Genomic DNA, 26255 nt, shown 5'->3' on the forward strand with positions numbered 1-26255 from the left:
CAAGCTTCTGACTACCTGTAACGACTGTCAAAGATGTATGAATAACAGCCGAGACCCACAGTATAACGTGCCTTCCGAAACACGGAGGAACTCGTTATGACATAGGTCCAAATTGACAGTTTAATTTTGACTTCATTGATATTTAGTCTCTGGTTTCAATTCTGGTGTAGTGGTCTACTGTTTATGGTTTCCACATCCGATAATGTTTAATCTATGGTTGATTGTTTATCATAAGATGATTGTACTTAGATTTTGTAAAGCTTAGACGTTATTTGTACCAAACATACATATGTTAGATTTTGTATTAAAATTATACATATCTGCTGATTTCTTGGTTTTTTATTTATGCTAGTTTTTTTACCCTGGTTTTCCCCTCTTAAATGTCTGTTATAGCTGCAAAATTATTACCCTCCTGACGCAGTTGGGTAAAAAGTTATTTGATCCACGGTCGCATTCAGAAAAGGTAACAAATAAACATAGATACACTGAAACTGTCACTTTCGCTTTGATGATAAACGTAAGTGTGACTATCTAAGCATTCAAGCATTTTTTTGTTTGGGCTCATCTCAAAAACAGCTTAACCGACTTTGATAAAACTTGAACCGACACCAAAGCTTGTTAAAACTTCATCCTTCATGTTTATATACAGACACGTATATTCATACTCGACTCTAACGGTCTTTTACATTTTTGTAGAAGTTTGGGTAAGAAACCCTAGACGGCTTAAATTCACCCAACCATCCCAGCAGAACAAACGTTCACCAGTTCATCTAAATTTACATTAAAATTTTATCAAAATCAGTCCAGCCGTTTTATTGTATTGTCATCGAATTTGAAGCTACCCTCAATATTTCAGCCTGCTAACTTATGGGGAAGTGCCTCAAAATTGAGTTGCACAAATCCAACCGGAACGACAAACAAACAAGAAAAGTGAGTGAAAAATGTAAACAAAAGCCACAAATAACACCACTGAACTTTATTACAACTAAGCAAAGCATCAGTGCGGACAAGAAAATAATACTTATAAAATATAACATAACTACAGCGCTTTCTTAAAATACTATATCTAAAAGTATTAAAATACAATACACTTAAATACAAAACATCTTTTGTACACGAATATACAAAGTTTGCAGTGTACGTAGAAAACTGAAAAACCTGAAATTATCTAAGCTATGTCATTCTGAGGAGTTTGCATACGTGGACCTAGAATCTATAAACTAATTAACAATATGTGTATTGGAATTGAAATATTATTAACAATAATGCAGAGTGATTATATTATTGTCTTATGTACCTAGTTTCTTAATTATTCTAAGACACCTCTGTCAAATTGTGAAGGAAAACATTGTGGGGAAAAATGGAATACAAATATTGGTATCTGAAATCGCCCGCAGTGAGCTAGCGTGGTTAATGCTGAAACCTTTCTATTAGTTGGCATTGTTATTAGATAATAGTTTTGATGTCCGTCAGATAGGTAAAAAAATGTGAGAAGTATTTTTTCTTTTTACAATATGACACTCAAACTTTTCATAACAAATATACATTATATTTGGAGCAATTGTGACGTCATTGCCGATTATAAAACAAATTGGAACTGCCTTAGTAGTTTTCACTAAAGTATTTTGAAAAAATACCTGTCAAATATTTTTTGTTGATCTCATTGACGGACTTGTAATATTTCGGTATTTTTTGCCGTATCTTGTATATTGTCTTTAAATCACTCTGCATTCTAGTAAATAATAATTCATGTTTCTAATTTCGTCTATTTATAATCGTATCTGAGGGGCTGCCATATATTTATTCGAAAAGTTTCACCTTTTAATCTAGTATTTTAGATTAAATAAAGTACCTAATACCTAGTTATATCATTGATACATTTATTCGACGAAAAAGCGACTATCGCCATAACCTTTTGTCTAAATTGAGTTTAGCCGTGATTAGTTCTTTATTTTCGACTACAAACTCAATGGGATTTAGCCATAAGTATTATCTGACTCGTCTAATCAAATATCTTTATCTGTTCTCCGTTCTCGGCGGAATCACGATTGTCTTTGCCTAGTTTTCAAATGAAACTGACGTATCAAGCGGGCGCCATTTTGAATTTAAACAGTTTCAAATGTCAAAATCGATGGGCGGTAATGGCGGCGGCATATTTCTCTCCTTCCATAGTTCGAATTTGGTTTCTTGTGAATCTGGAACATATTGTTTATATTCATTACTATCAACAACAAAGATATTTTTTCTTTTATGTTTTGTTTTTTTTTTGCAAAATCTACTTATTATTCATTTCCTTTCCACCGCCTGTATTACCTGCATTCTAAGCAAATAAATGAATGTATTCTAATCTCTTCTATTTAAATAAATAATCATTAAGCGTAAGACATCATTTCATCGGAGTATGAATTTGACCATAGTTCTCGAAAATGGACCCAAGAGACCTTTGCTCAGCCGTGGGGTTACTTACCAGTGGCCCTGGAAGACGTGAGCGACGGCTTAAAGAACCTCGCGAGTATGACGCGCGACGGAGATAGCGGGCGCGTGCGCGGCGTGTGCGCGTACGCAGCTAGCACGCTGTTGATTTCCTTCGCTGCAAATATAGGTAATTAATTTTTATCCTGATAGAAAACCGCAAATAATCACGGTTATATATTTTCTCTAATTTTATTTTTGGACTACCGGCTGCCATAGCATGCTATGTGGAGGAATGAAAATCATGTGGTAACGAAGACGTTGAGCATGGATGTGGATGTATAAAGGGAAGAGGACGACCAAATAAACGATGGATGGCTTGTGTAAAAGACGATATGGCTGCAAAGAGTGTTTCTTGTGAGATGTCGTCAGGTAGAAAGGTATGGTAGAGGAAGACATGTTGCGGCGACCCCAAATAAAAGAGTTGGGATAAGTGCAGGGGAATGATGATAATGAAAGCCATTATCCCGCTTAACTTGCCCATAACCTACCTCATTCCAATAAAAGGAAACTATAATTTAATTAAAAACCCGTCTTACGTTTACTCCTCTTCCGATAGCTCCCGTCGTCATCGGGTGCGTCCCTGGACGCGACGTGCACGAGCATGGCTAGCGCCACGCACACCAGACAGCCGCACAGCACACTGCCGCACGCCACCATGTACCCACAGGGGGGGTACCACCACCACTGCGCATTCAACGGTACTTTTAAAGCGATAAGAATAGAATAGCGAGTTGTATTTGTTACTCGTGGTTGTAACACGGATAGCAGAGTGGTTGATGTCAGTCAGTACACCATACTCACTGTGGGCCACGTGTCGCCGTTTCGTATCCGGGTAAAAGAAGCATTTGGGTTATTATGCCTGTCTTGGTGCATGTGACTTGCCCCCGCGACACAAGGATTAAATGCGGGAGTGGTTCTTTTTATTAGGTACTTGAGTAAATAAAGTAAAAAGTTACGTAAGTCTGACCCGGACCCGACCACTAACGCAAAACGAGTCGATTTCGGACAACAGTTCGACTTACACCCTGCCGCAGCGTCAATGCATGATAAAGTTTCTTAAATAGTCGAGGGATCCTTATACGAGTAAAATACTTCACGAGTAAACCATGTATCTACTTACTAGTCGAGGTCCAAAATGTTTTGTGATAGTTAATTGCTTCAGCAAAATACCTAACATTGCCTTGGGTTGATCGTAGCCTTACCTTAAACAATACTTATAGGTCGATTTTTTGAACCAGACTGACAGAATTATGACCAAATGCTTAACAAATTCTGCTTTTACGATTGCCTTTCTTTCTATCAAGGGTACCAAGAGATATATTATTAATACCCCTTTTACTCCAAGACCGAGTATTCATCCGGGGGGTCCTTAAGACATTGATAAGAGTACGTACATCATACCTGCGCGGTTGTGTGTCTCCTGCGCTGCAGACGGCGGCGCCGGGCTCTGCGCGGGTGCCGCGCGGACACTCCGTGCACGTGTTGTCGCCCACCGCCGAGCTCGTGTTCGGGGGACACGATGCTAGCAAAAACAGAAATTGTATTTAATATAGGCCATTTTCCAATTCAAAAGACGATAAAATAGCGACTCTTACTGCCCGGATACCCGTATATAACGGTTATGTAAAAATCTCTTATTCTGGGCCCCAATTCTGCTGTTTACAATGACCGATGAATGAATGACAATTATATAATCCAATTATCATTTATTCATCGGCAATTGTACATAGCAGAATTAGGGCCCAAATATTTAAAGAGAGTGTTGGATTAAGTCCTTAGTAAGCTGATTTAAATAACTTTAACTGTGTACAATAACAAGACGCCAGATAAATTACAGAGTAGGTAACACACACATAAATCTTGCCCTATCCAATATCTATACGGTATCAAATGAAGAGTTAAGTAGATATACTCGTATTATTTATTCATTTATTAACTTATATGGATCACCAACAAAGAATACATCTTACAAACAATATAAGAGAAAAAGAAGTTACAGAGTTCTTGTGCTTCCTTAGTTAAATACATAATCTATAAAATTGTATGCCCTTACTCCTGTTTTGCGTGCCTTCCCAAATCCTAAACCTGGAATATTATTTCTAAAACGCACACAACATTCGAAAAGTCGGTGCGTGCCACGGGATCGAACTCAAGACCTTTGACTTGGCAATCCTACGGTGTTATCACTAGGCAGTGAACGGTTTGTTTTCTTACCGCTCACTGTCACTAGGCAATATTAGTAAAATGGTTTGATAATTACCACAGATCTTATTCTCATGCATGAGGTAGTAGCCGGCGGGACAGATGAGCACCACGTTCAACTTGCCGGGGAGGAGGTTTGTCGACAGCTTGTGGTACTCGCGGTGACCGTTCGAATCTGAAACATGTACTCGGTATTTTGTTGCTCATGTGCCCAAAGATGGCTGATTTAGCCGCTTGTGCAGAAAAACTACTTACACATTGGGGCATGTAAATACGTTTTGTGTTACGACACAAGCTGTTTTGGCATACGATAAGACGAAAATAAAAATTTAGTTTTTTTTTTCTATTTTATCAAAATTTAATCCCTCTTTTATCTCAATTGGTACTTAGTATATTCGTACCTTTTTTCCGCAACGTATGCGTCACCACCGGTCGCACCAGTCTCGTGCACGGCTTCAGGGTGCCGTTCACGCCATCCTTAGATATCACCACTGAAATAAATTGGAAAAAATACCAGTCACTATGTTTTATAAAATTTCGTATACAAAAATTTGGTAATGGGATATTGAAATGGACTGCTTGTAAACGAAATCTTTATTTTTACCATTTGCATCTTACTTTAAAACCCAAAAAAAGTCATCATTTTAAATATTACTTATTTGTCAGACTCTAAAGTGTGCAAATCGAAAGCAGTCAAAATGCGAGACGCCTATATCCAGCAGTGGATGAAAATTCCTAAGCAGAATAAGAAAGTGTGAAGGAATCAGAAAGAACATTAAATAAACGGCCCAAATTCCAGTATAACGGCGTAATGTTATGCGGAGGAATGAGGATCATGTGGTGAGAAGGGCGGCATGGACGTGGATGGATATAGAGGAGGAGGGTGACGAACGAAGAAACGATGGATGGATGGAAAGAGTGTATCTTGTGAGATGACGTCAGATAGAAAGATATGAAAGAAGAAGACACTGCGTCGACCAAAAAATAATTGGGTTAAGGGTAGGGGAATGATGTCGATGATGATTGGTGGTAACTTACCCCCAACAGATGAAAGGACAGGTGTATTAGCAGCGCTCAGCACGACGAGAGACGAGATCAGGTCTCTCCGGCATTGCACGCTGCAGTTCACACGCTGAGGGCCCAGCGAGAGCACCGCCGTAGTCCTGAGCAGAGAGCTGTTGGTAGCCTGGAAGAAAACAAAAAAAAAAAACATACAAATTAAATAGTCTAAAGTTAAATTCGACTTTATCACTTTTTTTTCGGATGACACTAGAGTATATCTCCTTTATTAAGTTATAAATATATTCATTACATTTTTAAATATATATATCTATAAAAAACAAAAAAAAACAACATATATTTAAAAATATAAAAAATAGTGTCCAACCGGCAACGGGGACAGGGCCCAAGCTGCCGGTGGTCAGGGCTCCTAAGAGAGGAACCTCCTCACGATGCGCGCCGCGTCCAGAAGTACCGCTCTCTGAATCAAACCCTTGACCCAGACGCCTAACGAGAGCCTCATAAAAGGTGCCACTAGAGTTATTATTACAACGTTTGAAAACTATTTCTACTGACTGAAACCCAGCCATGTTCCTGCCTTTGCCCGTCGTATACCCTTTCGGACCATCCTGCTGCTCAACAGGCAAATGCGACCGAGCTTGATATCGACATGTCTCCTCAGGGTAGTCAGATGGAAAGAGTCGACTGCAGTGTTCTAACGTATGATATATATATGATATATAACTTACAGAAAAAATTGCTTCAGTACTGTACCAAACTACTTCAAAAACACCCAGAAAACTTTTGAGAACTGTAGGTATAAACATTTCAACGTTATAGTAATTAGTAGTATATAGTTGTATGCCTACCCTGTCTTTCTGGCAAACTGGTTCGTCGATTCTGACCGAGCAGACATCACCACAACCAGACTCATCCGCCATGAGCGGGCCCAACTGCTGTATGGCTCTGAGGTCCTATGAAATGAAATAGTTAAATTAAATACAGTAAAGTAAACAATCCGTGATTCGTTTATCGACCGACCAAATTATAAATAAATGGAAACCAGCCTTTTTGGCAAACGACTGTAGAATTAATTATCACTTAGCTATAAAGGCTGGTTTTCCAAAACAGGCACGGCATGTTTTTTTCTTTAATGCCCGTCAAGTAATTTAATAAATAATAATGGGTAACATAAAAATACTAGTCTAATATTTTTTAATATCTATGTGACGGACCTGAAAAGACTCAGTGCCATCATCCCTATTCTTTTTGTTGTATTGCCTATCGCGACCTACCAGATCACGACGTCTGGAGTTAGATTTGTTTCGCGGCCCATTTTATTGGGTAATATACATTCCTCTTCCACCAAAATTTGTGTAAGAACTAGGCATTTATCTACCGCTAAAAACTCTATAGATCGACTCTAATAATAAGGGCTTTAGTTTAAAACTTACAGCGTATCCACAGCTCCGCGGGGTCTTGTAAATTGGTAAGAATATAATATCGAATGCAGGCGTTGCCATCACATTGACTTTCACATTCCTCCGTACCCTGTCATCCTGAAATTATTCATATTCATTAATTACTTTGCACTGGTTGCATGATTGTTTTTTTTTGCAGATTGATTCTGAAGGAATTAAGTTGGTGCCAACATAATCAAGGCAATTCTTTCAAAGTATCTCCACTTGAAAAAAAACAACAATTTCCTTTTTATTTGTGATAATTATAGATAGCGTGACTTTTTTTAATGGGTCTATATAGCCCACTACATATCTTTGCAACTCCTGTAAGCTAAGGATCTGCAATTAAACCAAAGGTAACACTTAAGCTCAGTGTGTCCCAGGAAAAGCAATTAACTGCCTCTGAACCCACAAGCGAAATAAGAGAAAAAAAAGTGTGACTACAAATCTATATTATGATCCAACTTTCAGCATATAAGTTACCTGACTACAAGTATAACTCCCAACATTCTTCGGTTCGACGTTCGTTATGACAATCCTGACTCCGGTCACCTCGACATTGTCCAGCTCCAACATGCTGGACCGGTCTGTCCTCCACAGGTATTGGGTGTCTGCAGCCTGAGGAGCCGGGGTCGGGAGACAGTCCAGGGTTATGGTGTCTCCCTCCATTGCGTATAATTCATTCTGAAAGAGAGAGAAAGAAAATATAGAAGAGGAAGAAGGTATATAATATAAGAATTAAACAACGTGTCACGATGCAATGAAAAAATGGAAATTCTTGGTTATCAACCTTGGTAGTTTAGTTGGTACAGCGACTGGCGTGTTTAGGCAAAATTAGGTCCTGTCTGAGGTTAGATTTTTTTTATTGACTAATTCGTATTCATATAAAAATTAAAAATAATGAAATGAGATACATTATTTACCAACGAAAAAATGTAACTACGTCCAATATTTTATATTACCAATGACTGACATTGGCACCAAAAAGACATCTGTATTAATTTAGGTAGATACCCACTCTAGCGACAAATACTGCAGTCTTAGAAGCAATCCTAGAGTGTTTTAGACTCCTTGGAAATTTTCAAATAATCTTTTCATTATTTCATAGGTGCTAATGATGCCTCCTCGTTTTTTAAAGAAAATTCAATGTTTTATTGACTTAATTTATCTCTAACTTGACTACAATATATGATAAAAATTCCAGCTAACCTGATCCGGAATCAACGGCGCCATGTTCCTCAACCCCAGCTCCAAGGTCTCCCAGGGGTTCTCTCTTTTGAATCTCTTCACAATCCTATAGATACCATCATCACCCTTCACGTATCTCTCGTACGCATCATTGTCATCAAAGCTCACGATATCCAACTCATCATTCAAGTCACTGTCATCACTCAATCTTGTAAACTGCAGGTTCAACGATCTCCTGTTCCGTATCCAGTCCCACCTTCTCCCCAAACTCTTGAAGGGTATAAAGAAACTGCTGTCGACATCTCTATACTTAAAGCAGCTGATATTTTTTACGAAATTCTCAAAGCTCTTTTCTGGTAATCTTTTCTGCTGTTCTATGATATGGTCGTAGGTGGCCTTAATGTCACAAATTTGACTTGTTTCGGATGTCCGACGAGAATCACAGGCCTCTTGAAACAAAGCACGTGTGTTAAATTCGGGAAATATAAAACTGAGAGCTTGCCTGGACGATCTGGGGAAGATGTAACATGTATTCAGTTGTTTCACATCCTAAGATGCGACGGGGAAGGATAAGGGGAAGTTACTTAAAGGGAGGCAGAAGACAGCGTTATAGTCAGATGAACTCATCATTGCGTGCAGTCTATGTGTGGGTGGCTCTTGCAAATTTACAGTGACGTTGTGTATTCATACACAACTACACACATAGAACCGTGCGTGCAAATGAGCTGAACTATTCTTTTTCTACCATTGACATTTCGTTGGATATTAGTTGCTCTTAAGCATGTATTTTTATCGAATATTTTCTGTTATGTGCTAAAATGTATACAATAATACAGTAATACAGTTTTTCAGCAAGCTCCATTAATAATTAGTTTTTTTCTAATAGCTCCAAATTTTAAACCTAGATTTGACATAGTCTTACACATACTTGAAAGACTCCCAAGCATACTAGCTTCCTCACGCTGTTTCCCTACACCATTTTTTTCAAAAGAGATCATTGTTAAAACGCTCTCAATTTCGAAAAGGGATGTACATAGTGCGTGCCGGAATACGATCCTACAACCTTTGACTATCACAAAAGTCTTAGGGTCTAAAGAGACGGACCGCATTTCAACCGTTACAGCAACCGTCACATGACTGCAGTTAGAATGTTCTATTGCAGTCGTGTCAACTGCATTCAAACTGCATCCGAAATGCAAATTTGCAGTTGGATTGCAGTTGTAGTGCGGTCCGTCTGTTTAGACCCTTAAAACTAAGATTTAATTATAAAAAATACGTAAAAGATAAATATTTGTCTTTACCTTCGGCAGAAAACAGCGAGGACTTCGTTTTATCTTTCCCTTTTCTGTTTTTTAATACTTTTCTTGTATTCTTTGCCACATCTCGGTATATCTTATGGACTGCCTTTGAACAATGGAAATCACTAAATACCTGCATTATTATGATTGAAAAGTTAAGGTTTAATACCGATTAGGAGTCATGTGCAGTTAAGTTATGCAGTCCAAGTAGTTGGCCAGCCGTGTAGGATAAAAGGTTTGCTTTGATCGACTTCGAAGTTTAATAAGACATATTGGAATGATTCGGTCGTGTTATTGGCTGGAAGACCCACTATTGCAAGGCGACCCATGCATAAGAAGCGAAAGTACTAGTAGCGGACGTTATGCGCGAATTCGGTTGACAGCCTAAGAGGTCAATGCATATTGGTTTACTAAGGGCACTCCCCGCTTATGGGACTTTTTAAGTGTCAAACCACTTCATAGTCAAATATTTAACATTTCATGATGCATATGTCCACTCTTTCATCCAAAAACGATGAATCTTGTGCTGGTGAGTAAAGTAACCAAATGTATGGGTATTTGACCAAAAAATCGAATTAATAAATTAATCCGTCATATGGATCTATAAATACGTAATATTAGATGCTTTTTTTATAATAACTATCGTGAGACTGATTCATTATTAAATGATGTAACGGCGAGTCGAACGCGATCCCGCCGCGTCTGCTCATGATTAAGGACTCCGGTTGGGTCCGAAACTAGTCGGGCTACCCCGATAAATACGCGTGAGTAAACCGTTACATCATTTAATTAGATGCTTTTGTTAATGTTATTTTTTCATCAATAAATGATCACATGGAGAAAACGCCAAGACGGCGAAACGAATGCATGTGGAATCTAAGTACGTCATTAGTCGGTAAAAGTTTACTGATTAGTGACGTCACGTAGGATTTTAACTAGCTGCATAATTCGAATTTTTCGTTCACGCGTTCAAAAACACACTATACTTTCGAAGTTCTATCCGAAAAACTAATTAGATCATTTCAGTCGAATACCCAATTACAACTTAACAATACATACATACGTACCGACCGACGTCGTGCCCAGAGCTCCATGTTCTGTGACGATACCAAAAGCTACATTAACTGTTATAATTGACATTGTCACCTATTTGACAGCGTTATCCCCCTGCTCTAAGACGTCATCCTTGCTTGGCAGTCTATACTCGCCCTTGCCAAAGGTGACCCCTTCCAAATCTTCATAGGAGTCATATTTCTTCAGAAAATGTTTCTAGTAAAAGAAAATATTCCGTTCTTGTCATTGCGATGGGTAGGTTCCCGTTAACCCCTCCCACTTTCCAATTCTTTCTTATACCTTTTGGGTTGTAAATTTAATTAAGTTATTATTATTATATGCTTACCTTTTTTTTGTTTGCCGCTACGACCCTCATGCCAAATTTGCTGGCTAGTTTACCGAGGATGCCAGCGGGCTTCCTGGTTGAGTCCTTGGGATCAGGTATTTGTAATTCAAAATCTTTGAGAGATTTAAGGTTTTGCATCACGTCCATCTCCTCAAGAGGCTTCTCCTTGACTTTTGATGATTTATTCCTGGACAAGGGTTTTTAAATTAACGCCATTAAAAATAATGTGATTTTGTGAAAAGGATTTTGTGAAAATTTCATGTTATTTATTCAATCTTTTGCCTGAAGAATGTCAATTACCAAGAGACAATAGATGATTTTGAGAAATCGAATTGAACTAATAAATCTAAATGATATTTATTGCCCTATAAAACTTACCCGGCTTGCCATTTCAAATGCTAAAAGCTTCATTTTTTTTATTACCATCAATGTGTTTTTTTATATTCCAGTTTTAGATGTGAGATACAGGTGGTCGCACGAGACTTGTCAAATTTAATACTTATATGCTCTACTGATGGATGCATCATGAAATGACATTTTGACTACAAGGATAGTAGAGTCGTAAAAGGTGATGATGCCAGATCACCACATGGGACCGGCATTTGTGAAATCAACGAATGCTTGTTCTGAGCCTTTGTGCAAGTGACTTGAATGTTTATGAAACCTTCCGCGAAACAAAGAGTCAACTCTTTAGATCGGCAGTCTAATTTATATTAAGAAAAAATAATAATGATGTATAAATGAGAATGATGATGATGGATGAAATCAGTACAACTAAAGGAATAAGGCAAGAAGTAACAAGTATCATGGATGTCGATGATATAGAATGAACGTTACTACATTAAAATAAGGTTCTAATACTCACTTAGGGGTCGTGTCACCTTTCATCTGAATGATACTTCGTTTGACATCCTCATCTCTTTCCTTACTGCCGTACGCGATCTTATGCCATTCATCATTGAGTTTATTCGTCTCATACTGGATTATAGACAGCAGCAAGTTCTTATAACCTTCAATGTCCCTATTGGGATCATTTAATACATCATTGTTCATCGGATTGTCATACTCGTTGATGATGACAATTGTAGGACTCATGTGTGTGGTCCCTTGAGCTTCCGGCGTAACAGGCTGCGCCATCAGATTCATTTCGGTTTCACTTATCTTGTCTAAGTTCGCTGACTCGGTTTGTTCGAAACTACTATCTGATCGGTACGGTACTATTGTAGTTGGCGTGTCCATTTCATTAAATGTGTATCCTTTACCAACGTTTTCAAAGAATTTGAATGTTGCTGTCTTTATTTTCCCCATTAAACATTGTGTTGTTTTCACGCTAGCTTGTTTAGCAGACGTTGCGGGGGCTTCGAGTACTCTCGTGTCTGCTACTACAAAATCGAATTTCTTTGTGCTGGAAGCCGTGCCCATGTTGTTTAAAACTGCGGGTTTCGTGGTGAATTGGGTTTGATATGTGGGTGTGGTGGGTGTGGTGGGTGTGGTCGGTGTGGAGGGTGTCGTGCTGAATGGTGATGGGGTGGTGGTGTCCATTGACGTGCCTGTAGTGTCCGGTGACGACATGTTGGTGAATGGAGAGTACGTGGAATTAGATGTTGTAGTACTTGTAGTAGAATCAAGTGAGGAGGTCGTGTCTGTTTGATAGGGTTTCTTGCTATCTAACTTTCCATAAGGATCGCTCGGGTCATAAGCAGTAGCTTCCTTTTCTATCTGACTAGTTTCTTTAGAGCTTAGAGTGGAATTTTCGATAATCTTAGTAGTTGACTCGGGTATTACAACAGGAATTGCCGCAACTTTTGCATTCGACATTTTGTTATCAGCTGATTCTGTTGCGTTTGGACGTAACATATCCTTTGATTCGGGTTTTATAGTTGTCGAGCTAACTTTAACCGGTTGTGGTCTGGCTTCCGAAGGGGTCGTGGGACCTCTGTAATGCATCTTAATAGGCTTCGCTGGTTTAGTCGTCTTCTTTGTCTTAACCTTTTTAGATTTTGTCGACCTATGAGCTAAAAACATTGTAGATCGATTAGAATTCATGTTCATGGCTTCAATATCTTGAAGACTTCCAAAGAGCTGTAACAACTGGTTAATATTATGGCTTAGGTAGTCTGTGGTGGTTTCGTACATCGGATCTGTGTCTCGTTGCATCTTTCTCTTCTTTGAGTTGGTCTTAACGGTCATGTATATTTTGCTGACGGGTCCCCTGGCCTTCGTGCTGGTGCCCGGTGGATGGGGCGCCGCGATAGCTCCGCCGGTCTGCAGAACAGCAATACCAAATTTCGGTGTCTCTCTACTAGATTCTCTAACAACACGAGTACTGCCTTTTAAGTAATCGTACCAGAAGGAGCCGCCGCCGTCCGATATCAGAGGAGTCACCATCTCATCCACTTGCCGTTTGAAGTGCAATTTGCTTTTTTTACTAGTAGTGTACATAGGAACATAGTAGGTGAACATTTTGTCTTTTTTGTTTTTCCTAGGAAAAAGCTTTTTGAATCCTTTGCGTTTCTTGTGTTTGGTGTCATCGATTTCGTAATCGAAGAGGTGGTCGCCGACCTTCGTTGTTGGGGTATCAGAATGTGGCACTTGTACTGTAGTGGGGTAGAAAGTGTCTGTTGTGGAAGTAACTTCAGGGTTACAGATGATGTTAACATTAATATTGTCAAGAGAATACACGTTTTTAATCAGTTTACGCTTCGTACTCATTGAGGTTACCGTGCGTTTTTCGAGATGTTTCTTTTGCAAACAGTTGTTGATTGCTCGGAGGAATTTCTCGCCTTCCTCTTTAAGTTTTCTATTGAAACATGTCTTTAGAGCAACTGTTTTATTTAAATCTTCAGCTATGCCTGAGAGATCGTCAAGCAGATGCTTGACGGCTTCCCCTTTCGGAACCGTGTGGGTTTTTGTGATTTTTGTCTCTCGCCTCTTATCGACGATATTTGAAAATGTCTTGCAGGGTCGACCCTGGCACTTGCCTTTAACCCTTTTATAATAATCACCTAAACTCTTGTCGATTTTGCTCACCGAGTCTCTGAGTTTTTGCCCACCTGTGGGGTTCATCCAGAAGAACGTTTGTATTTCTGTACAGTGATCTCTCATGTAGTTGCCAAGGTTGTCAAATTCGAATGTTAGTTCATCTATGACGGCATCGCTAGCTGCACAAGCTCTGCACATGGCTTTGTTTGCTTTGCACTTACAATTACATACTCTGTCATGACCGAAATACTTTTTCACAGCATCCCAATCAATGCGCCTCTTGCAGATGACACTTTCGTCCGTACATTCTTCGCTGGCATTGTGTTTGAAAATAGCTCTCGTCTTTCTTGTTTTCTTTTCTTCTTTTTTTTTGAGTTCTCTCTCATCCCTTTCCTTCTGTTCCGTATCTTTGCTAACTCTTGTCATATTTTCGTACAACTCGATGAGTTGTTTATTGACAGCTGCTATGAAGTCTTTGCTGAGAGTGACTTTCGCGAGACTCTTTATACTTGTCGTTTCTTGTTTGTTCTCCGTGATGGCGGCCGTGGAGGACGCCACAGCTGACGTGGCCGAAGCTGATGTGGACGCCACAGCCGGCGTGGACGACACCGCCGCCGCTTGGCGCGTTTTTAAGGCTGACAAATCAACTTTAGCTTTGACTGGTTTTAGTGCATAGCCACTTCGAGGTTTGTCGACTAGTAGATACATACCTGGAGAGAGACCTCCACTGTCCTCTGGGAAGGTGCTGTTGTAACTTATGTTCTGCATGTGAAGGTATGGAGTACTCTGGAGGGTGGCGACAGTTGGGGCCATGGTCCCTTCGAAGGAGTGTACTTGGTACTCCAGATCAACCGGTGAGGACATTTTCGCTGAGAACACCTTTCTAACACGAACAGGGTCTAAAGGCGACCTCTTTTTCCCTGGTTGCAGGTCGAAAGGTATTGCGATATGGACTTGTATGGAATTCGTGGTATCGTTATTGTAATGAGATGCTGATTTTGTACCGATGGGCTGATGCATATAGTTATTGTTGAAGACACTAGCAACGTCCTTTTCTTCGTAACTCAGAGTGTTCTTCATGAGATCCACGATCACTTCTAGCGCGGCCACGTCTTTCGCTGTGAACGTGTTTTCTGCTGAAGGTACATCTCTCTTTCTATCGCTGTGTTCTTTAACTGTCAGTATGACCGGGTCTTCCGGTCGCGTCGTGTGTGGAGGACGGTTCAACTCCGACTCGTAGTACATCTGGAAACAGTTGTGTCGTGAAGTAAAAAAGTAGTAATTTAATCTTGAAAATCATTTTAAATTCAAATGTCAACAGCAGAGTGGATAAAATCTCTAAGCTTCTAAGGAGTCTAACTCCTTACCTTTCCTCAGCTTGTGACCTGAGATTTATATAAATGGTAGCAAAATTCCTTAATAGATAGAATAACTTAAACGCCCTATGTGGAACTCATCGCAAATTCCGTTGGCACTTAATTCAAAATTATTAAAGAATTCACAGTTAAGCATTAAGAAAGTCAGAGGCAAATTTTAAGGCTGTGCAAAGCCACACTAGATACCTACAGGTTACTTAAATTATAAAAAGAGGTACATCAACCATACGAAAAGAACCAGTAGCGTCTATAAATCTTCGACGTCGCGTCGCGTATTGCCACGAACGGACCAAACGCGGGTGACGTTGGACGGTCGTTCAGGTTAAGATAGACTCTGAAACTACCCACTACCTCACCCAAGGAAGGGGTATTCTATTCCATTCCACCACCTCACCAAAAACAAAAGGTGCAAAAACTAATCTTACCTGATCCGAGTAGAGATCGGGCTCGATATAAAAGGTGTCGTTGGGCGTTTTCGCTCGGTACTTCAATATGCCATCCAAAGATGTCACCTTGGTACATTTCTTCGTACTCTTCCCTGGGGTTGTGGTTCGACCTTCGTTCATCGGTTTCGTGTGTCGATTCGAAAGTGTCGTTGTACATTTTGGGCACTTACACTTGGTAGTCTTGTGCTATCAACAATGATCGGAATTAGGTAATGTTCAAGGAATTTATAAACTTCAGGGTATAAGAAAGATGCTTATTTGCCAAAATTTTTAAGTTATCTTTGAAAGAACAAGAAATCGATTAAAGTTTGACTGATTTTTTTAGTAAAGGGAAGTTAATAGTTACAGTAAAACAGACCTACCTAATTCCAATCATTGGTGTTTTAAAGGATGTCACCTGATTCCTTGGACCGCAGTCGGATACATCAGCTAAACACGTAGTCTCGTAGCATCTTCAATTTTGCAATCTCGTAGTCGCGTAATCTCGTAGCAGTCGTATTATATCAAATGCTACATAATACTACATAAAAAAACTTACCTCACATATATGGTGAATATAGATGAGTTGTTTTCATTAATTTGAAGTTCAAGATGGAACTAAGTTACAATAGAATCGCATTTTTTTTTAATATCTCTCCTAACATTTGCAAAGACGGCCACCGTAGGAGCGGGATTGGGAGGGCGAGTGATGGATAGCCTATCGCCCGATAAGGGCCGACGCGACGGCGCGTTTGTGTTCTACGCACGCCTCAAAGATATATCAACATACTCAGAGGAGCCTGTTAGTGCTGTTGCAGATCTAGCAAGCGGGATTGACAGGGTGCCACAAAGGGTAAAGTAAGATAGGCAGGTTTGGTCGCGTCGTATATCTACAGCCGAAGCGCATAATATGCGAAGTTATGAACGGTGGTTGATCCAGGTTTCGATGCAACTTAACTCATGTTTGAAGAGTGTGGAGCCAAATTTTAATATTTTAATTTACAAGAGTTAACCTCTAATAGAAACCACTCGAATGTATTAATATAAGAATAAGTCAAAGCTTATAAAAATCAACTGTAATTTCCATACATTTAAGAGTTCACGACTGCTAAAATGTGTTTTGGCTGAAGGCGTTGCGGTAACGACATATTTCCCGTTCAACATCTCACCTCCGTCTTACAAATAGCGACTCTACGACACTAGAAATAAAGTTCTATTCCGTCAATTTCCACATAGTATTAGCTCATTACCTCGGGGCATTCTTCAGCGTTCTGCTGGTAGTTCGGGCCGGCAAGCGGGTATCCATCGATCTTCATCTGGTCCAAGCAGGTGGTCTTGTTCTGACAGACCGGTTTCTCCTCCGTCGTGTCGTTGCAGCATTTCGGGTTCTCCGGCGGCGGACATGTTGTGTTACACTGCAGGCCTAGTTTGAGACATAAAATTGAAAAATTTAGCGGTAATCCGAACCCACGACCTCCGGGATAGCAGTCAGGGTTACTATCCGCCGCGTTGTGGCCACAAGCCCGCGGTCGATGTATGAAGGATTGCAACGTATTGGCCATACACCGACACAAAAAAGCAGATAACATAGCACGGCGGTTCAGTCAGTAAGAGTCTGACACTAGCCGTTTAACCATGAGGGTTCCCCGTCATACTAAAAAGGGCCAAGAAGGCTGGTCACTGCTCTCAAAGCTCCATATTATTACCAAATACTGATAGATAAATAAGTCTTGTTCTAACCTGAACAGTTACAAGTGCACCTCAGTTGCGGAACGTGCCTCGTTTGTTCTGATGGCGTTCTGTTCACCGTCGAATTCTTCATCAAACTCTTAAATCTGTCTTGTATCACTGAAAATATAATAAGAGAAGTTTGAGAAATTTTTGTATATTGTATGATTGTTATAATAATTTTCGAGAGGCGGAATCATTATTGTCTATTTAATAATAATTTACTCCTTAATTATGAACTGATACGTGCTGTGATCAGACTGAGTTCAGTCATCAGCCAACCGATTTTTATAGAAAGTCCAAGACAACAAGAGAGTCTGACAAACAGTCTGACTGAGTTGTATCGTGTTGCCCAGGTAACTGGGTTGAGGAGGTCAGATAGGCAGTCGCTCCTTGTAAAACACTGGTACTTAGCTACATTCAATAAGAATTTGATATTGGACAAAGGCTAGGATGATGGTGACTTCAGTCTAATGGATGTAGTCTATCAATAAATAATAAAAGAAAACCTTCTAATATTACAAACGCAAAAGTTTGTATCTATACTAATATATAAAGCTGAAGAGTGTTTGTTTGTTTGTTTGTTTGAACGCGCTAATCTCAGGAACTACTGGTCCAAATTGAAAAATTATTTTTGTGTTGAATAGACCAGTCATCGAGGAAGGCTTTAGGCTATAAACCATCACGCTGCGACTAATAGGAGCGAAGATACAATGGAAAATATGAAAAAAAACAGGGCAGGTATTAATCCTAACTTATATCTTCTACCCACGGGGACGAAGTCGCGGGCAACCGCTAGTGTAGAGATATTTGTTCCTCTTTTAAGCAAAAACCGCTGAATAATTTTAGACGAAACGTGGTACACAGAGTTTACAACCAGAATTAACACATAGGATAGGTTTTATCCGGATTTAATGATCCCGTGGGATCATTTTCTGCCTGTAGCGGGCAGGCTCCGCGGGTACCAGATTTTTTTTAAACGACTACCGCACTAAGTCATTTAATCCTTGTGTCGCGGGATGTTTCACAAACATACAATTAACATGCACAAAGACACCCAGACTCAGGACAAGCATTCGTGGATCACACAAATGCTTGTCCTACGCGGGGTTCGAACCCGCGACACGACGCGCACAGTGGGTTTGGCGTGATGACCTGAACCATTCGGCTATCCGTACAGTCAAAATATGACAGTAAAGCTTTAAATTGTTCTGAGTGACTCACTCGCTGAGATCCGGAACAGCCTCCTGTGCCGCTCTCGTATCGGGATCTCCGTGGAGCGGCGCAGGTGCTTCAGGTCGTACACCAGCGATCCCGAAGGCGCCTCGGTTTCAACCTTCGCTGTGCTCACTGTAACGCAACGAGGAGGTCAAACCGTTATAAATAAAAATAACTATTAATCCAGCAATTACATTTCCCCTAATAAGCCCTAGTCCAAATACTTAGATTAAAAATAATATTCCCCGACTTTCATGCAGTGCCATCTAGTCTCAAATTAAGCAAAGCTTGTATTATCAGTTTCAGACAACTGCAAACGTGCAGTCAGATAGCAGTGCAATCAACAATCGTACCAGTTCTATTGCAGTCGTGTTAACGACATTCAAACTGCAATTTGCAGGGGAAATGCGGTCCGTCTATCTAGACTCATAGGCATGGACTCTAGACCCATAGGCTCTAGGCTCTAGCGCCTATGGGTCGCAGACGGGCCACCGGCCACAACTACAACTACCATTTTACATTCGTTTGGGTGGGCGCCCTGGATAGTTAAGATCCACAAAATGAAATCAGCCTGGCAGGACAAAGTTCGCCGGATCAGCTAGTAGATTTAGCTAGTGTATTGTATGTTTTGCCCGGCAGTGGGGTACAGAGGTCTAGATAAAAAAAAAATTACTGGACTGAAAAATATCCTAGAATGTTCTATAACTCACCATCACGCACAATTCTAGTTCTGTTCCTTTGTCTAGAAACTTTCTTCCTCATCTCTGTATTCGATACAGCTTTTCTAAAAACTTTACATGAGTTACTTATCAAATAATTAAATTATATGTACAAATCAATAAAATACATTTATAACTAATATTTTAAACATTTAGAATTAGATGTTTGACAGAACCCTGTTTTTCGATATAGCACGAATACAGGGCAATTAAAACAGTGGAAATAGGGAAACAGAAAAAGCGCAATCGGTCGAAGAATTCCCTTCTCTGCGCCCTTCATTTTTTTTTATAAAAGCGACTCCCGCAGTAAGAAATTTAATCCTTATGTCGCGGGGGGCTTACAAACATACAAATTACATGCACAAAGACACCCAGACTCAGAACAAGCATTCGTGGCTCACGCAAATGCTTGTCTTACGCGGGGATCGAACCCGCGACACGACGCGCTCAGTGGGTTTGGCGTGGTGAGCTCAACCACTCGGCTATCCGTGCAGTCTCTCTGTCTTTTGATATCCCGAAATATCCAGCTATTATTGTTACCGCCAACTACTCAAATCAAAATGCAATCTGGGTTTTGAAAAATTTGGGTTTTGCAAAACTATCGGTAAACGAAGTGTCTAACTAAAATATTTAAACTCACTCGTGCTGTAACTTCCTTTCGGCGTTATTTTGATAGCCGGCCTGGATCCCACTGGAGACAATTTCGGTCGCGCTGTATACGAAACGGAACATTTAAGATTAATTAAACTTTAGAAACAATATCGAAAATATAAAGAAACTCTAAAAGACTCCTGATCATTATTTTGAGTCCCGTTCAACCAGCATTTCTGGGCCCCAATTTCACAATATCAAAAACAAAGTAGTTAAAATATGCAATTACGGTAAGTCTTGCAATTAATTGATCATATCATAATTTTATACTGGTGATGCTGATGAGACGATCATGCCCCATAAGCCTTTAAAAAGGCCCGGGCATCTTCCCTTGAAGGTAACCCGTAAATTGAATGTAAAACTGTATGTTTCTGATATGAAACCTTTGAATCTACTGGGCAAAAGAAATTCAAGCAAATCAAGAGACTTTATAAAGAACTCTTAATGAAACACACACTCACAAATTTTAGCCTTATTCCTCCTCTCGTCATTATAAAAGATATCATATTTATAATGATGGCTGCTAATATGGACTCGTTTCGGCATATCCATCTTACCAGCCGGTAATCGATTGATAAAATCAAATGGATTCCTAACTTTCGGCGGTCCAGGGGCGTAAGATGCCGTCGTCGCAGTAAATTCACTGTTTTTCAAGAAATCGGCTGGAGTAAACTCCGTTGTCGAAGATGTTGAAGCTGGCTCTTTGAAAATGTCCTTGTAGAGCAATTCATTGTGTATTGCGTCCGGTGGGTTAGGGTTCATATCCGATTTCGGAGTGTCCGTTGTTAATTCCATACCGCGTTCTGTTGTATCACTGGCAATGGTCGACAGATCGTCTTTCTTATTAAGCGGAGGCACTGTTATAGTCTCGTAAGCTTTGTAACTCGTAGTCATTTTATCGATATCGTCAAAGTTTATTATAGTTATTTCAACTTCCTTGTTTCTAGGGTCTAATGTGAAAGCGTCCGTGGTCAGTCGGCGAAGTGTCAACGGCGCCTTCTTCTCAAAAAGTTTCATTTTGCTCTTTAAAAGTTTGTAGTAGTTTGGTGTTGTTTTAAATGGAGATCTCCCTGTTATGAAATTGCGAGGATATTTGTAGAACTCGCTGAACCGTTTGTATCTGTCGAAGTCGTCGTAAATATCCCGTCGATTTGATTTGTTTGCTTGCATGGAATGAGTGGTGATAACAGTCGTCATGGGTTTGAAAGTTATGGTTGTTAGTTTCATAGTTTTATCATCAATTCCTGGCGTTGTTGGTGCAACTTGTTTTTGATTTTCAGTTTTAGTTGCTTTGATGGGCACAGTTTGTTTTCTCTTAGCTTCTGTTGAGGTTTCTTTGAGGACAGTTAGTGTTTTAAGTGTTGTTGATGTTGATGGTTTAGTTGCCATTTTGGGAGTCCAAGATTCGACGAAAGATGGAAGTTCAAACATTGGCGACGTGACGGATTCTACATCCATTTTGTTGTCTTTCAAGAATTTGTTGAATTCATTGGACTTCATTGGTAAAGGCGTCGTGTAGTACTGTACTGGTGCCTTGTTGGTTTTCATATGAGGAGTATGCTGGAACAAAAAATAGTTTTTGGACATTCTACGGCGATACACAATATATTAGATTGTAGTCCATAAAATTGTGGTCGGTAAAGAATCGCTCTTAGCGATAAGACTGCCCATTGTAGCAATATACTATTACTGCTATTAACTTTAATAAGGGATTTGAACATTCAAGTCGCATTCACAAAGACAGTTTAATTCAGGATTGTCTTACGCGACTTGATTGGACAACGTTGTCTTACGCGGGGAACCTTTCCTCCTCTTTACTAATTCATGTTTTGGCTTTTGTCAGTACTAACTATATTGGTCAGTACTTACATTGTTATCTCAAACTTTTGTTGCATACATAAATATTATTGTGAATGTACATAAGCGATGGCGTATAATTTTTAATATAATCTTATAATTTTGATTGAGACTCACCTGTGAATGATTCTTCATCATTATTCTAGCTTTTGTAGACTTTTGCGAATCCCTTGCTGTAAATAAAATGATGGAATTATTACTAGTCACACACGAAATGCAAAACTTTATGATAATTCTAATTTTTATACTACTGATTCCAGGAAGCTGTGACCCCTTTTTTTTTTTTTTTTTTCCGGGGTGAAACGCTAATGTCTTCAACCCACGTCGAGGGCACGGCGTGGGGATATGTCGGACTTCCACCGACTAAAAACACCCCGGGCCCCTTCTACTGCTTTAGCCAGAGTCACGGGATCGCTCGCGCAGAGAAGCTGTGACCCCTGCCGGGGCAGCGAGATTGGCAGCAAGGGCAATGAAAGAAACATGGGTGGGTTTTAGTCAGTGGGAGTCTGCCTAGCAAAAAAAAAAGCGGATGGCCGATTCACACAATTGTAGTCCTACTCGCAACCACCTAAAGCGTCAGTTCATGAGCAAGGACGGTGGTTACAAAAGCTTGCCAGATGATCCCCATAAATCCGTTCGTACAGTTCGATTTCTATTTAAGTAAAGCACCAATGTGTATTTTTCCAAGTCATATGTACTTAATTAAGATAATTCTCCTAAGAGAAGAGAAGAGAAAAGGGGAGACCTTTACCCAGCAGTGGGTTCTAAAACAGGCCAAATAAAAATATATATTAAGACACCAATTACAAGCGGTGTAGAAAAAAAATCGTGACGAACGGAAAATGAAAACTTACACAGCTTCTTAACATCAACGCCGTTGGTGACAGAATCGACGTCATCATCGTAGGCCAGCATAGTGGTGTCAACGTGGATCGCTGGCTCATTCGGAGCTTCACTGTCCATTCTAGTGACTGGAGAAAAACAGAAGCAAATTAAAATTACGTCCAAAATACTATCTGAGTCTGTGGGATATTGTGAGAGATATTTCAAGTATGTGACTGTTTTTTTTATTCTGTGTGTCTGGCTGTCGCCAGGCTGTATCTCACGAACCATGATAGTTGGACAGACGACATATTTCACTAACATACTAAAATTGTACGTGTTCATTAACTGCGATTGCAGCAAATGTTAATATTTGCGTGTCAGAGCAAAAACCATGCGTATAGCAAGTACTTAACCAATGCTCCCAACAAACTAATAATTCACTGTGAACCTACGAATAGCTACTGTGAAGCTGGTCATTTCTTAAAGTACAGTACAGTCTATAACCCAGTTTGTTTCAACAAAATCCATGTTGCTATTTTGCTGAAAATAGTGTGAGACGATATTGTTCTGCTTTAACATCGTACCACATTTTGAGCAAAAAAAATATAGATTTAGAGTTGAACGTAAAACGTCACCAAAATACTCGAACTCGTTTCGACAATAAAAGTAAAATCGTTTTAACAATAAAAGCGATTTTTGAATGACGATGAAAAAACATAAAATACAGGACTCGTACATTCAAAAAACTTACCCTTATTCCCTTGGATGCCAGCGTTCACATTTTTCCTATGTATATTCAATTTCTCTATAATATTCTTCGAATTCAAATCTCTGTCGAATTTCGGTTTATTGTACTGGAAGAATTTCGCTTCACCTTTGATTAGAATATTCTTACTAGTGACTATTGCTTTGTCATCCATCGCCACACTTCTAATGAGGTCTGGTTTCTGCAATTTTTTCGTATGTGAGCTTCTGAAGTTTGTGAAAGTTGCGTCCGCCTCTCTTAAGGTCGCGTTGACGGAGGCGTTTGGCATATTTATATATCGACTCACGCTTCTTGGATCGTAGTCCAAAAATTCATTGATTTCATCCAATTCTCTGACTAGATTGTTCATGTTTGGAGTTGTGAAGCCATCGCCTGTCTCCGCTTGTATATTCTTGAGGATACTCTTCCAGACTGGGGCAGGAACTCGGTCTAGATTGAGGATATCATTATGCCACATCAGCAGATCATTGAAGTAGTCAGTGTGTTTGTATTTCTCGTTTGGCGACTTCCTCATCATAGGTCCTGGGTTAGCTCTGTTCGCATTCTGTGCGTACTGCACCCTGTTCTTCATTTCTCGTCTCGACACCCGAGACATAGGACCTTCGTGGAAGCTCATATAGTCGTTACCCATCGGCCGCTGTGCTAGCATTTCATTTCGTTTGTTTTTGAAGTGCCGCTTCCGTATCGGGAACTTGGCTATCCTCGTCAATTTGTTTCTAATTGTGAGTTCTTCGAGCGGTCTCCTATATACAGGTGTGGGGTGGTGTCTGCTGAATATATAATCGCGGAGGGTCCCCCGTTTGTAATACGACGTCGAGAGCTTCGGGAAGTTTCTCGGCGTCTTTGCGAGTTTATGCTGAATATTCGTTAGGACAAGGTTCATATCGTCTAACGTCATCAGAGGTGAGGTGTCTTCGTGAACTTCCTGTTTTGGCGTGGTGGTTGCCTGCGACTGGGATTTTATAGTTTTGACGTTGACTGTCATCACGTTACTGGGAGGCTGGTTACCTGCTGTCGAGCTCGGTGGAGGCGCGACTTTTGAGGAGCTGGCTAATGTAGTGGCCGTGACAGTCGGCGGCTTACCTGCAAGACAAACGAATATAACGACCAATTTAGTCAAAACAAATTATTAATTTAATCATCGCTTACCATCAAATGGGAAGGAGATCAAACGGGAACCTATCAATGATAAAAATGTGTTAATATTTTTGATGTAGAGTCGCGTATTTGATTAAAAATATTTCGTCGTGTGAGAGACTAATCACTTAATTTCATTAATAAATTATTCTGGGAAACCTTTATTCCGTAGTACTAAAGGTTTATAAGGCTACTGAAGCTTGAGCAACTGTTGGACAAGCGGAAGACAGAGATAGTACACTGCACAGTCTACCCTGCCGATAGCAACCTCTCTTTTGCACAACAATACGTCTTACACTTAGTCAAGGCAGAGATCGAATTATGCGTGTAAATGTAAAAAACTACTTTTAATTTTCTAAACCCAAAACAGACTCTCAACCCAACTCTAGCCAACTGACATTTCCACAATCGTTAACGTCAATAAAACACTCAAATATATGGAGTCGACAGGTCAAAGTCACTTGACTTATCTAAGCAAAATGTCAACTCCATACACTTAACAATGGTCACTAAATTTTTTGTAACGTTATTTGCTAAATCAATTGCATGTGCATGTATGGTTGAACATAAATCTGAACTCACTTAAAACTTCCACAGTTGCCGTCTTTGGAGTCGAATGTGGTATATGATAATGGTACAGAAGATCCCTGTCCTTATCATCCAATTTATACGAATAAGCCGGTGGTCTATTTGTGCTAGTATGCAGAGTAGTCTCAGGCTCTATAACGTCACTTATATTAGGAATCTGTTTTTTCATCTCATCAATAGATAAAGGCTTATCATATTTAATATGTTTGAATGTATCTATGTGTGATGTGATCATATCATAATCTGGAACATTAGGAGCTCTATAATTTGGTGGGTTGTGACTAGGTTTTTCATCCTCAGTTCGAACCTTGAACATGTTCTTTAATTTCCTAATCGGATTGAATCTAGATCTTCTATTAGTTATGTAACATTGCCGCTTAAACGCCTTTCTATCTTTATAAGTTTTAGGTTTCTTCTTCTTGAAGTAGAATTTCTTGAAGAAGTTCTTGAATCTGCTGTGTTTTGATGAATTATCTCTTAGACTCAGGACTACTGATTGAGGCACTAGGTCGATGTCTACAAAACCGAATTTGTTGGTTTCTTTTGTGGTCCTTAGTATTGCTAGGCTTCCATAATTTTCTTTAGGAGTTGTTGATAAGTATTTTTCATCGACTTCTTCATCTATATCTGCGTTTTCGTCTGATGCAGTGTCGCGTTTCAGTCTGTTTCCCAAATAATCGGTAAACGCATCCATGGACGGTGTATAATCATATAAATCATTTGACAGTTTCCTTGCCGTCCGTCGGCGTTTGTTTCCGAATAATTTTTCGATTAAGTGCTGCGGCAGTATTTTGACTATGCTTTCTGTGTTGTTGTTGTAAAGCGGAGATTCGGTTTCTTTCAACGGTACACCTAAAATACAAAAAATAATACGTATAAAAATTATTTGAGTCGTTTGTCAAAATTAAGGATTCGCCTATTTGACATGCAAGAGAATTACTAAACTGACAACCGAAAAAACT

The 26255-nt window shown here is 39.7% G+C and overlaps 2 protein-coding genes and 1 long non-coding RNA gene across 5 annotated transcripts; 1 reads left to right on the forward strand and 2 right to left on the reverse strand.

The window, feature by feature from the left end:
* Positions 1 to 961: 961 nt before the first annotated feature.
* Positions 962 to 6701, reverse strand: LOC113504162. 2 transcript variants are annotated; one of them, XM_026886328.1, is made up of 8 exons: positions 6546 to 6701; positions 5716 to 5863; positions 5079 to 5168; positions 4736 to 4852; positions 3877 to 3997; positions 3012 to 3159; positions 2468 to 2590; positions 962 to 2195 (listed from the first exon to the last, which is right to left on the reverse strand). In XM_026886328.1, exons 1-6 carry the CDS (start codon positions 6615 to 6617, stop codon positions 3081 to 3083), a joined length of 627 nt encoding a protein of 208 aa, XP_026742129.1. In that variant the 5' UTR covers positions 6618 to 6701; the 3' UTR covers positions 962 to 2195; positions 2468 to 2590; positions 3012 to 3080. The 2 variants fall into 2 exon arrangements, with proteins under 2 accessions (XP_026742129.1, XP_026742128.1); XM_026886327.1 differs by lacking the exons at positions 962 to 2195; positions 2468 to 2590 and having other exon boundaries at positions 3098 to 3997.
* Positions 6702 to 7078: 377 nt separating this feature from the next.
* On the forward strand, positions 7079 to 9507 carry LOC113504163. 2 transcript variants are annotated; one of them, XR_003401539.1, is made up of 3 exons: positions 7079 to 7165; positions 7297 to 7492; positions 7737 to 9507. It is a non-coding gene; the product is annotated as an uncharacterized LOC113504163 (long non-coding RNA). The 2 variants fall into 2 exon arrangements; XR_003401538.1 differs by having other exon boundaries at positions 7297 to 7858; positions 8341 to 9504.
* Positions 9508 to 9671: 164 nt separating this feature from the next.
* Positions 9672 to 26113, reverse strand: LOC113504160. The gene is made up of 14 exons (XM_026886324.1): positions 25288 to 26113; positions 23554 to 24651; positions 22832 to 22948; positions 22095 to 22150; positions 20582 to 21680; positions 20110 to 20181; positions 19461 to 19541; positions 18757 to 18882; positions 17545 to 17652; positions 17055 to 17227; positions 11887 to 15248; positions 11022 to 11208; positions 10769 to 10891; positions 9672 to 9728 (listed from the first exon to the last, which is right to left on the reverse strand). Exons 1-13 carry the CDS (start codon positions 25985 to 25987, stop codon positions 10769 to 10771), a joined length of 7302 nt encoding a protein of 2433 aa, XP_026742125.1. The 5' UTR covers positions 25988 to 26113; the 3' UTR covers positions 9672 to 9728.
* Positions 26114 to 26255: the final 142 nt, after the last annotated feature.

This window comes from Trichoplusia ni, chromosome 21 (genome assembly GCF_003590095.1).
Source record: "Trichoplusia ni isolate ovarian cell line Hi5 chromosome 21, tn1, whole genome shotgun sequence".
Lineage (NCBI taxonomy): Eukaryota > Metazoa > Arthropoda > Insecta > Lepidoptera > Noctuidae > Trichoplusia > Trichoplusia ni.

Excerpts from the sequence above, each read along its gene's own strand:
- LOC113504162 (XM_026886327.1), bottom strand. The coding sequence starts at position 6,617 with ATGGCGGATGAGTCTGGTTGTGGTGATGTCTGCTCGGTCAGAATCGAC. Across the intron at positions 5,864-6,545 it reads CAGTTTGCCAGAAAGACAGG|GCTACCAACAGCTCTCTGCT; the intron begins GTAGGCATACAA and ends GTTTTCTTCCAG. Across the intron at positions 4,853-5,078 it reads GCATACGTTGCGGAAAAAAG|ATTCGAACGGTCACCGCGAG; the intron begins GTACGAATATAC and ends TACATGTTTCAG.
- LOC113504160 (XM_026886324.1), bottom strand. The coding sequence starts at position 25,987 with ATGGATGCGTTTACCGATTATTTGGGAAACAGACTGAAACGCGACACT. Across the intron at positions 18,883-19,460 it reads AACTAGAATTGTGCGTGATG|TGAGCACAGCGAAGGTTGAA; the intron begins GTGAGTTATAGA and ends GTTGCGTTACAG. Across the intron at positions 11,209-11,886 it reads AAAGGTGACACGACCCCTAA|GAATAAATCATCAAAAGTCA; the intron begins GTGAGTATTAGA and ends ACCCTTGTCCAG.